General features: G+C 36.1%; 1 protein-coding gene across 1 annotated transcript in view; it reads right to left on the bottom strand.

The window, feature by feature from the left end:
* Positions 1–463: 463 nt before the first annotated feature.
* The window catches only part of KCND2 (potassium voltage-gated channel subfamily D member 2), a 563,422-nt gene continuing 551,536 nt past the window's right edge, over positions 464–12,349 (bottom strand). Inside the window, exons 3-6 of the mRNA XM_061414525.1 lie at positions 10,201–10,296; positions 8,746–8,838; positions 5,010–5,257; positions 464–3,117 (exon numbers count right to left, since the gene is read on the bottom strand). Coding sequence (XP_061270509.1) covers positions 2,940–3,117; positions 5,010–5,257; positions 8,746–8,838; positions 10,201–10,296 — 615 coding nt within the window. The 3' untranslated portion in view covers positions 464–2,939. The remainder of the gene's footprint in view (positions 3,118–5,009; positions 5,258–8,745; positions 8,839–10,200; positions 10,297–12,349) is intronic.

Here is a 12,349-nt window from a genome sequence, read left to right as displayed (position 1 = left end):
TCATAGTTAGTAGCTATGGAGGAGTGTGTGTGTGTGTGAGAGAGAGAGAGAGAGAGAGTCGCTCAGTTGTCTCTGACTCTTTGTGACCTCGTGGACTGTAGTTCACCAGACTCCTCACTCCATGGAATTCTCTAGGTAAGAATCCTGGAGTGGGTTGCCATTCCCTTCTCCAGCTATGGAGGTGTAGTTGCCAAGATATTTCCAAAAGTGACCATTTAAAATAGTGGCGCTCTTTTATCTTTAAATGATAGTAACTTTTCTACTGAAGCCTCTGCCTAAATTCCCAATGCTGGCAGAAAATTATTATCTCCACCATTTAGAGTAGATTTGTTTCACTCACAATCGATGGGTTCTTTGAGTGTGTCCACGTTACAGGTTTCCCAAAATATGTATGAAGAGGGCAGTACATACTAGATTTTGGAAAAGAAGGAAGTCTTAAAAAAAAGGGCAACAGTCAACCATGTTGTCCTGTTCAAGCATGCACATGTTTTATTTGAGTATTCTCCAAAGGTCTATTTTTTTCCAGCATAATGCAGATATTATGCTATCCTTTGAAATAAGATATATGAATTTCAAACAAAATTGTCAAAAACAATGACCTTGGTTACTCCATATGGTACACAGAAATAATTACATTTCACTTACAATACAGATGCACTTAACACAGTCATCAATAGTCATTCACCACCAACACAGTATATTTTTAAATCACCTAAAACACCAAAAAGTTTTTTTTTCTTTTCCAAAAGTCTAAAGAAATTAATAGTTTTGGATAAATGATAACTTGAAAAGGAGGCAAAATTGTCAACGGAAGTAATCTAACTGCATTTTAAAATGTAATATTAAGAACATGAAAATAGAACTTTTTATTGGGAATAAAGACCTAAGTATTCCTGATTGTGTTTTGTTTAACCTACTTTTTAAAAAGTTTTTCAACAAATGCCATCAAAGAAGTTTCACTATATATTTGCTCTAGAAGCATAAAGTGACATGAGGCAGGTGTTAATATAATTGTTAATATTCACACTTCAGGAAGATTAGTGACTTTTAAAAAGACATACTAGGTATAAAGCCAGTTTTTCCCTAAAGATAGTAGAGTTTATCTGACTTTCACTCAGCAAGTGTTTATAAATCTACTGTGTGCACAGCTTTGTTCTAGAAGCTAGTCTAGAAATGGGAAGCAAGAATTTCTGGCTTTACTTGAAAATGGTTGGGTTAATTCCTTTTTATGATAAATTATGATTAAGCATTTTAAAATCTCTATAGTAGAGGGATAATTATTTACTCTTTCCATGTGTTGAAGCTAAACTTCATTCCTTACAGTGGTGGTTTGGAATGAACAAAACTTTTCATTGGACATAAAACTTTTTTACATTGTCACGTGCAGACATGTCTGCTGATATATTTTAAAGGTGAAAAGATATCAAGACTTTTCACTTAAATGTACATAGAGATCAATTTTGCATCATCAAAATCCTGTCCTCCTGATTTAGAGGAGAAAAATTGCTCCTTGCAATAAACAGGAACCTTTCTGAGACAAATCTGTGCTGCCTTCCTCAATGGCATAGAAAGCATGCTTTCATCAAATACTGCTACATAAAGCACTCCAGTTTATCTCTGCATTTCAATTCACATTAGTTATTCTCAAAACGTATTTGAGATCTAAAGCAAAATAAATAATACATCATGTGAGAGTCTGGGATTACTGGTTCTGTGATATTAGTCCCAGCCAATTCTTTTCATGAAACATACAATGATGTATACAGTATCTGGGCTTTTCCATAACAGCAAAAAGTCAGAGATAATTCACAGATGTCAACTCCTTTTTTTTCCTAATTCTTGACAAATGGATTGAAGATGATGGTGATCTGCTGATAAGATAATTTGTCGGGGAATACAAAAGTAGGAAATTCCTTGGAACTACAAAACGTTAGTCTAGTAGATGACGATAAACCCAATAGAAAGGTGCTATAGAAATACAGGAACAAATAATTCACTGTCACAGGAATACAGTGGACCAAACAATATTACAGGAAAACGTTTATGGCACAAGGGTTTTATTAAAAGGTTATCTAAAACCTGGCCACACCAGAAGTTTTTCTATGGAATGTGGCTCTTAATGTATCTCTGAAGATCTGGAAATACAACAACAAAAATATCCTGATTCCTGATACAACAAGTGTACAATTAATTATTGCAGTTGTAACAGTATCTAGGTGCAAGGTAAAACAATGATTCGTACTGAACTATCTGAACACTTTAGATGTACTAGTGAGCATCCCCGTGAGAAATACTGCAGTTCTAAAAGGAGTTTATTTGCACAGCCCACCATGGAACATGAACAATCAGCTTGTTGTAAGTGCACAGAAATTCCCTCTTTCTACTAGTATAGTTTATCATGCCTATTCTGAAGACAACATAAGGAAACTGAGATAACGGCTCCAAAGAATTCTAGCATGCATTATGATGGTTTCCTTCAGTCAATACAAATGTGTTGTGTGTTTGTGTTTTTTAATGTGTAATCATCTTCATCATCGCCAATGTTCATGGTTTTAACAGGAAAAATTTTTATCAAAATGTTTTCCATATTTTTTGTTTTGCATTCAACTGGAACATTATGTTCAAAGATTTATTTTATTAAAAAAAGAGTTCTGGTCATAAGAAGCATCAATAGGCGGCATTTCATTTGTGCTCATTCACAGTCAAAGGGCCACAGACTATTTTATTTCTCTGTATAACAGGTCAAACTCTGTCCAGAAATGCCATTTGGTGGTTTTATTTCCATCCACAAGGTTGAAAGCTTTGTGTTTGTTTCATTACCAACCTCCTTGCTTTGTCATTTTCATCTGCAGAGTGTTTATTATTTTTTCTTTCTTCCACATTGGGACTCTCTTTCCACAGCCAGGGCTCAAATTCTCTTGAACCTGATTCCAATTGTCTTACAGAGCAGACACTCTGACGATATTGCCTCCTGAGTACTCAGGAGACTCTGGCCTGTCATCTCCTTCGGGGGTGGTGACTGGAGGTGTTGGGATGCTTATTATTGCTGTAGTCACATAAGGTTGTTCACAGTTCAGTTTAACACACTCTTCCATTTTGGCATTTAAACTGGATCGGCTGATGAGGAAGAAAAGATTTAAGAAAGAAGGTTGTTTACTTAAATTTTTTTTCTTACAACTAAAGAATATATGTTTTCATGTTTATCAGTAACATTTTAAAAGGTTAAAAACAATCACCATAATTAAGAAAAATGAAACACCAAAGCTTAAGATAAATTAACGTGAACATTAGGGCATTAACATCAAATAAATGTCTAAAAGCCAGCTCAGTGTGGTTCAATTAGTGTTTCTCAAAGTGTTTCCTGCTTTGAGAATGCAAAAAAGAGGATCAGGTGAGTTTTAGAAAACCTAGGCTAGCAAAGTAAAAGAGTTTTCTTTATGACAGGATCTCTGAGAAGTCTGAGATGCCATAGTGAAAGGGATGGGCCTCCCAGATGGTACTAGTGGTGAAGAATCCTCCTGCCAATGCAGGAGATGCGGGTTCCATCCCTGGATTGGGAAGATCCTCTGGAGAAGGAAATGGCAGCCTACTCCAGTATTCCTGCCTGGAAAATCTCATGGACAGAGGAACCTGGTGGGCTATAGTCTGTGGGGTTGCAAAAGAGTTGGACACGACATGGTGATTAAACAACAATGATAATGAAGGGGACATACCCTGTGGATATATCTTAATTCTTTGGACCAGAGTCACTTTACTATCTTGTATCTTTGGGATACAGGATGCCCTTAAAGCTCTCAACTTAGTGACAGCAAACATTAAGAACTCAAGTTAGTCATTATCAATACTTAAAAGTTTTCCCCAGTGCTATTTTTGCATGAGTTATATACTCTGTGTGGGAGGCGGGGGTGGGGTGTAAGGGAAAGGGATAAGGAGTGTAGACGTAGGAGCTTTAAACTATTCTTTTTCATAGGAAACAAGATTTTTGTGTCCCAAGATTTTCTTTTTTTTTTTTCCTGAACACTACTCCATTTCCTACCTTGTTCTGGAATAAATGTAAAGCAACATACAGGTAGACTATCTTAGAGACAGAAATCTTCATTGCTCCAACATTTAACATTCTGATCCCAGAAACATCTGATTACATAAAATTGACAGAGCCTGAATTCAGAATCTTGTCTAGACTTTCCAAAGATGGTTGGATGTCAACAAAGAAGTTGGACTGAATTAATGGATTGTTAATCTGAAATGGTAAGCTTTTTAATTCGAAGAGCAAAGGAAAATCATTTGGGCAGAAATTGATATTTTTAATGACTTACGTGGTTGAAATGTACTACTTATTATTACACATGCATGATTATGGTCAAAACAAGTGACATATAAAGAGAAGCAAAGGGAAAATGCCAATAGAAAAATACACTTAAATTATCCATAAACTCACCAGAGGTAAACCATTTGAACGTTTCACTTACCTTTTTTTTGGTATTGGATTGGTTTTTGTGTTTGTTGAGGCCCAAAATACCTTCATGATCAAAACCATATACTGATTCAAAAGATCCTTCTGGCATAGTTTTATTTTTCACTGTGACAATGACTGTGTGGATATATTTTGGCGTGTATTGAATACCTTACAATCATATCAATGTTAATTTGTCACTTGTGGTTGTGTTGCCTAAATTTCAGGTCATTCATGTTTACTTAGGGGACTCCTAAGTGGAGAGGTATCTGCTTAAGACAAAGTTGTGAGGTTGAAGAGGTAGAAATATATTTGTGAATGCCTGACCTTCTTATCTTCTTTCTACTCTTTTAGTACTGATTTAGCTACTGTCTTTGCCTCTTCATGAATATTACAGTAGATCGATTTTCCTACTTGTTTCAGATCAGTTTTGTCTCATTCTAAACCCAAGGAGTTAGGATTTAGATGTCACAGAAGTAACAGCGTGACAGCTGGTGCAGATGTGCTCTGAAAAACAGCACAGGTGTGTGGACGCACACAAACTAATCTCAGGTACCTGTTAGACAGTGGGGTTCTCTCCACACATCTAATCTGAATCGTGCTGAGTTCTTGCACGCTCCCTCGGTGGCTTCCTGATACGTTGGCATTTGGAATGCGGAAGGTTTTTTTGTGTCGTCTTGAACAGCAAGTGCTGGTGATTCCTTGTTGTGAAGAAAGAGAGGGACTGTGACTTGAAGGACGATTAACTGTTGCAACTTCCATGCAGCTTTCTTCAAAGACTTGTTCATCCACAAATTCGTGATTCTATTTCGTAGCAGTAAGAAATGTGGAGAAAGCACAGAAACACAGTTTAACTTTTAAAAAAATTCTTTATTATTTTTAGTGAAGTATAGTTGACTTACAATATTATCACATTTTACCTTAAAAAAAAAAAAGATTTGAATAGCTTTCTTTTTAGAACTCAAATATGCCCACAGTACATTTAGACTATCTAATGGGTAAAAAAAGTACCATTTTCATAATAATTAGAATAGCAAAGCTTCATGTTGTCGTTTGTATGAAAATAATATCTCTCCAGTTAGAATCTGAGATTGATATACACAGGCTGATTTAGCATCCGTTATAGACTAACTTTATTTGAAATATCATTTACTAATTTAAACATACAATCTGGAAGTTATAAACTAAATATTAAAATACTCAAAAATGAGTATAGATAAAACCCATAGGGAATGTGCAAATTTACATGTATGTTATTTTTTAAACAAATTGACAGACTGAAGTTATGATAGAGAGACTATTTTAATAGAATGTTCCAAGTAAGATTGTCTGTTACATATTAGCAAATACTTTCACATGGGATTGAAAATATTTTTTAATCAGAAAAATGAGATAACGAAGACATTTCCCATTTCTTTAGATGCTCCTCTAAAATTCCCAGTGTACAGAAAACTATGACTTATTAAATAAGTAAAATATATTTATCAAAATGTATTACTTTATATTTGACCTAGAAGTGGTTAACACTGAACTTCTGAGGTCTCCATTCTTATCTTTGTAATATATTACTGGCTGGACCCATGATCTGTACCTATGTTCTTATAACCCAGAAGTCATCAGTGATGGACATCATTTCACATAGCACATCATACAGAAACACAGTGTAAAATTTAATTTTAAAATATTTAATAAAGAATTGGCCCATAAATTATGTATGGAAGACTTTAACCTCAGAAATAAAGGATAAAACATTTTTGGTTTGAACTACTAAGAATGTTTTCAACTACTATTATTTTTTTTTCTTTGTGTGGGTGGGAATAGTCTTATAATGGAACGTTTTGCTCATGCCAAATTTCACTTAACCACCTCTCATCCAAAAATATTAGTAAAACAATGGAAGGAAATTGCTGGCTAATAGGAAATAGATTGCTTTAGTTATTCATTTTGCCACTTCTTTGCTAAAATAAGCATTTTGCAGTAAATGAAATTTAACATTCTAAAGTCCAGAGGATACTATGATCATCTAAGACAGAATTTCATGTTAAATATTAATTTTTATAGAAAAAACTATTGCTTACAAAGGAACAGATTGTTCACACTCTGTTTTCTTCTCTTACATGCACATTTCACACACAATATACAAGTTATAAGGCATGACATTCTAATTTATCTCATCAGTGATTGGAAGGGAAGAAGCCATTCTGTGACAGGTTACCACATATTCTGGAGTAGGTAGCTCCATGTAAACTATATTAGTAATTCAGTTTAGTGTTAATAATAATTTAGTGTTACATAATTTATGATTAAAATAGCCCTAAAAAGCTTCCCTGGTGGCTGTGATGGTAAAGAATTTGCCTGCAATGAAAGTTCATGGGGTCACAAAGTGTTGGACACGACTGAGCAACTAACACTTTCACAAAAGGTAAAATAGTCAAAAAATGAAAATAAAAAGAAAAAAAATGGTAAGGATAAATAAATTTGATTAGTGTTGTCATTTAACTTTCAAAGTTATCCTAATATAGAACTTTATTTAAGATACTAATATAATCAGTAACCAGTAATATTTGTTTAAAACTTTCTAATATTTTTCCATTTATTATGAGATAAAGATCAAAGTTCTTTACGTGCCTCCAAAACCCAAGGTTATCTGCCCACTGACTTCCTCTGTTCCTCCCTTGTGTTATAAGAAAGGTCAAAATCTGACTCCATGTTGGATCTACTTCTTTAACCTTTGCTTCCTGTTGCTTTTGTTTACAAAATGATACTGTCTATACATAATGGCCTGACTTGGGGAACCCTGCCCCTCTGCCTGAATGTTAAACCAATGTGCTTTTGTTGAGGGAGACATCCTGACCCTGTCCATCTGGTACAGGAAGGAAGAAATTAACATATCCCCTCCCTGAAGCTGACCATTCCAGGAGATATTTGCAAGATTAATAGGCTTTTTATTTTACTTCCTCATCTCCCTCCACTCTGTTCTATAAAAGAATCTGGCGTTCAGACTTTGATAAGATGGTTATTTTGAGACATTAGTCTGCCATCTTCTTGGTCTGCCCACTTTCTGAATAAAGTTGTTATTTCTTGCCTCAACACCTCGTCTCCAATTTATAGGCCTGTCATGTCGTGAGCAGAGTGAACTTGGACTCGATAATACTTGCAACGTAGTACCCTCTTTCCTTCTGACAACCCTCAATGTCCTTTCCTTCCTCTTAGGCCAAGTTCCAGTCTTCTCCAGGCACTTACACCTACTTTTAGCCCCTTCATCTCTTTGCTTAACTAACTCATAACCATCCTGTGGGTCTCAACTCAATTTTCTCCAGGAAGCCTTGCCCGATCCTGTACCTTCTGGCTGCCCCTTCTTCGCCCCTAGTCCACTGGGGCCTCATTGTTTCTTTCCTTGCTTATTGTCCTTCTCTAGTAACATCCATATTTTGTCCCAAACCTGGAGGCTCAAGTAGGCCAGAGGTCATACTTGACTTCATGGTGTATCTTGGGTCTGGCTGACTGTCTGATACATTATAGGCAAGAAATACATATTGGTTGAAAGATTATATAGGTAAATGAATACATGGATGAACAATATGTCAGAATTGACTACAAATATGTGTCTCTGGTGAATGGACAAGCAGACGATTCAAATACAGTGAAAATTTTATTCTGCTCTGTGGTCACAGACTGTGATCCCTTTTGACAACCTATCTAAGAAACAGATGCCTTTGTTAAAGAGGAGGTCCAACTGGGAGCTTATAAGGGAAGAAATGCAGACTCAATCCTCAGGCCCTAGGGGTATACCAGTAACTAAACGTGTCATTTTTCTTAAGAGAATACATAGTTTTTATTGTCTATCTGTTCATTATACCTGTGAATGAAAGAAACGTTTATTTTCAGTTATTCTCTATTTTGTTATTGCTATTCCCTTTTCCCAGATGTCAGGAACACTTAAACTTCATTATTTTTTTCTGTTTAATCAGCATTTTAAGAAGCAGGAAAAGATATTTTATAGAACTTGCAGTCAGCTATTAGAACACAACTTTCTATCTACATTCAACTGATGTTTTAGCCTAAAGTTAATAACATTTTAAATAAGTCTATAAAATACTTTCTATGTTGAAATGTCACTAGAGCCTTTCAAAGTAATTTCAATTATTGTGGATTTTTTTTTGGGGGGGACGCTTAGTATGTTTTGCAGTAATGCAGACATTGAAATCACACTTGGAAACCTTAAATATTCACAGAAACCAATGGGATTACTGTCTGAGTTGCAGGGGCAGGCAGTCCTGCCTTTTCCTTACCGTGGTTTTTTCTAGGCAGTGAAGCAGGTGGTGGTGCTGGGTTTCAAAGCTGGAGCCAGATTTGCTAACAAAGGCCTGCTCATCCTCAGAGGACTGTTAACAGAGAGAAGACAGAAGGGCTTTCTCTTTTATTTGCAAACAATGAGAATCTCAGCTACATATTTCTACTGAGAGATCTGGCCTATTTTCTGAGATTAAATGGCAGTATTTTATTTTTACTTTTTTTTTTTAAAACCGAAAAGGATCAAATGTAGAGTTCCTTTTGAGTTTGATAATCATCATTTACATTTTCATCAAATTAGTGGTCTTGGCTTTTAGACTTGCCTCCCTGAATTGAAAATGTAATTCTCTTTTACTCATTCATCTCCCAGTTACCTTTGAAAGTCTGAGAGCCATTATTTTTGGATAATAATTTTTAGCCTAGTACTTACATAATCCTGAAACCACATCATGCTCACCTACACAAAAGCTATTATGCAAGTAAAGATGATTGGGATCCTAAATATTAAAAGAAAGTTTTAAGGTGAAAATTAAGTTTCTCAAATTACATTTTATATTATGTGACTTTCATAACACTGAATGATGTTCCCTCTTCAGTAAGAAGTACAGTAAGTTGGTTGTATACAAACCTTCAAGTTGTGAACTTTCAAAGATTCAAATGTACATCTGGTTCCAGCAAGGAACCAGAACTTGTGCCATCAAATCCAGGTGTGAGTGAAATTGCAGCTTGCCTTCCAACTCCTATTACTGACGATTCTTTAGCTCTACCATCTCCCATGCCTCTCCCTCCTCCAGTCAAAACTCTCGCCTGTTCACTCAATGCAGTCCCTGTGTGCGAGCTCTGGTACTGTACAACTGTATACGCTTTCAAGGTGCTAGCTATACTGTAAGATTAAAAATGTTTTCTTTATTTTTTGTGTTTGTTTTTTATTATTTGTGTAAAGGATTATAAACTTATTAAAGTACAGTACTATACAGGCGATTGTGTTAGTTGGGTATCCAGGCTAACCCTGTTGGACTTATGAACACATTGGACTTATGAATGCACTCTCAGAACAGAACTTGTTGGTATATAGGGGACTTACTGTAAAACAAGATATCACATCACCCCTCCTATCGACACCCAAATGAACTTTAAGGAACACACCTAAGTTTGAAATAAAAAAACCTAAGTATTTTAACTGTTGAGAATTTTCCCCATGTGTACACGAGATAGTGCCAAATACTGCCTGATCATGAATGGGAATCATGACTCACTGGCAGTATGACATATCCCAGCTTCTAGCCTACAGCCAATAAGATGGTACAGGGCGAGGTTACATTAACAAATGACACTTTTGTTGTTTCGGAGCCATTTTCATAATTATTCACAATAAAATTACACGGTTAAGTAGAACTAAATCAATATTGCACCAATAAGCTGAACATTAAAAGAAGAGAAATTCTTGACTATACCTGCAGTTGGTTACTGAGTAAGCCGTTCCGTTTGCTCTGCATGTAAGCATTTGCACTTCCGCTTTTGGCTGCCCGGATCCTGGCCAGTCTGGCTTTCTGTAAGAGCGAAAAAACAATATCCTCCTAAGATCTATGATTGGTTTTCTTAAAACACTGATTGCACGCTTATATAATCCTGTTGTCAGCACACATATTTAAAAAAGCATACCAGCTTTTCACACTAACTACTGAAAAATAGACTTTCAACATTTGAGTGTTTGATTTTGGCTAACATTTATCACTGAGATTGATGACTTATTTTGGAGTTTAGAGGTAAGAATTTAGGTAATTAAGGTAATTAAGGTTTTACAGTAAGATTAAGTTATTTCAGGGCTTCCCTGATAGCTCAGTTGGTAAAGAGTCCGCTTGCAATGCAGGAGACCCCGGTTTAATCCCTGGGTTGGGAAATTCTCCTGCAGAAGGGATAGGCTACCCACTCCAGTATTCTTGGGCTTCCCTTGTGGCTCAGCTGGAAAAGAATCTGCTTGCAATGTGGGAGACCTGGGTTCGCTCTCTGGGTTGGGAAGATCTCCTGGAGAAGGGAAAGACTACCCATCCCACTATACTGGCCTGGAGAATGCCATGGACAGTGCATGGAGTCCCAAAGAGTCAGACATGACTGAGGGACTTGCACTTCAATTTCAAGTTATTTTAGTGTTGTTTCTGGTCAATTGCACCAAGAAAAATAGCAGTCTTACTTGTATTTTCACTTATCCCAATCTGAGTAACTTAGTGAAATAAAGACCCAGCAAACTAGCTGCCAACTTCTTTTCATTTAAACTAATGTTCTTTTTAAATTTAGTAATTAAGTTCCAGGAACCTACTGCCGTTCTCTTTCTTCCTTTCCTCCCCAGTCCTTCCTTCCCTTCTCCTCTCTGTTTCTTGCCTTCCTCCCTCCCTCTCTCCTTCCTTCCTTCAGTCCCTCTTAAAAAAAAAAAAAAAAGGCTATTCAGTTGAATCTGCATCCTTGAATTTCAAATTTGTTTTTGCAATTATTTTTATTCAATTGGCCAATGAAGTCCCTGTACCAAAAAACAAGGGCTCTCTTAAAAAAAAATCCTCTAATTTATCTTTGTTTACTGGTTGGACTTTGATAGTTCATTCTACTTTAAATCTGCTGTTCTATATATGTCCCAGACTTTCATGGTAAGGGTCTGGTTTTTGCTTCCTGGGGAGCACTATTTGGTGACCATTCTGTCCATACTAAACATGTCTAGCAAGTGTATTCAGGAAGCGACTGGAATGACCTGGGTAAGAACTTGTACAATTACCCTACAATGACTCTTTTGCTTTTTCTAAACAACCAGAGGGAGACCATCTCAGTCTCTAATCCCGGAATCTTCTTTTTAACAAAACAATTTTAATGATCTAGATTTTTTAAATGGAAAATGAACATGTCCGCATGATACAAATTTTGACACTACAAAAGTACGTGAAAAACAAAAGTCTCTCTGGGCTTACCTACTCCTGTCGTTCAGAGTCAACTACTGGCAAAATTTCTAGAGACATTTACCAGAAATATACTAGGCAAATAAAAGTAAATATATATATATATATTCATAAGTATGCATCCATACATTTTTATTCATTTGGGATGATTTGCCACACAGCCTTCTGCACGCAACTGTTTTCATTTAGTACAGGTTGGACTCCTCCCATATCTCCACATATAGAGCCACCTCATTTATTTATGCTTGTATAACATACGGCTGTAGGAATGAAGCATCCTTTAGGTAGCAAACCAATCACAATGAATTTTCAAGGCATTTTTTTTTTTTTTTTTTTTTGCTACTACCAGCAATGCTGCCTTCTTGGAACGTCATGATGAGCTGATCAGCAATTTCGAGAAGTAGAACTATTCCTAGGTCAAAGGGTATGCGTGCATGTGTTTCGTTTGCTAGGTTTTACCAAACTTCCCTCCAAAGTGGTACCAAGGTGCCTTTTTACCAACACCCACAGAATTTGACAGTAACACTGAGATGTTTGAAGCTCTCAAAAAAGCATTAAGATAGCATCTGGCTTCAACCTAACCCCCTCTCTCTTCCTCTGTGAATTTCTTCTTCCTGTGTGCCAATTCCAGGTTAAAATAATACTCTGTACAAAAATCATT

This window comes from Bos javanicus, chromosome 4 (assembly GCF_032452875.1).
Source record: "Bos javanicus breed banteng chromosome 4, ARS-OSU_banteng_1.0, whole genome shotgun sequence".
NCBI lineage: Eukaryota > Metazoa > Chordata > Mammalia > Artiodactyla > Bovidae > Bos > Bos javanicus.
The sequence above is the reverse complement of the archived record's forward strand: the minus strand, read 5'-3'. Positions and strand labels throughout refer to the sequence as shown.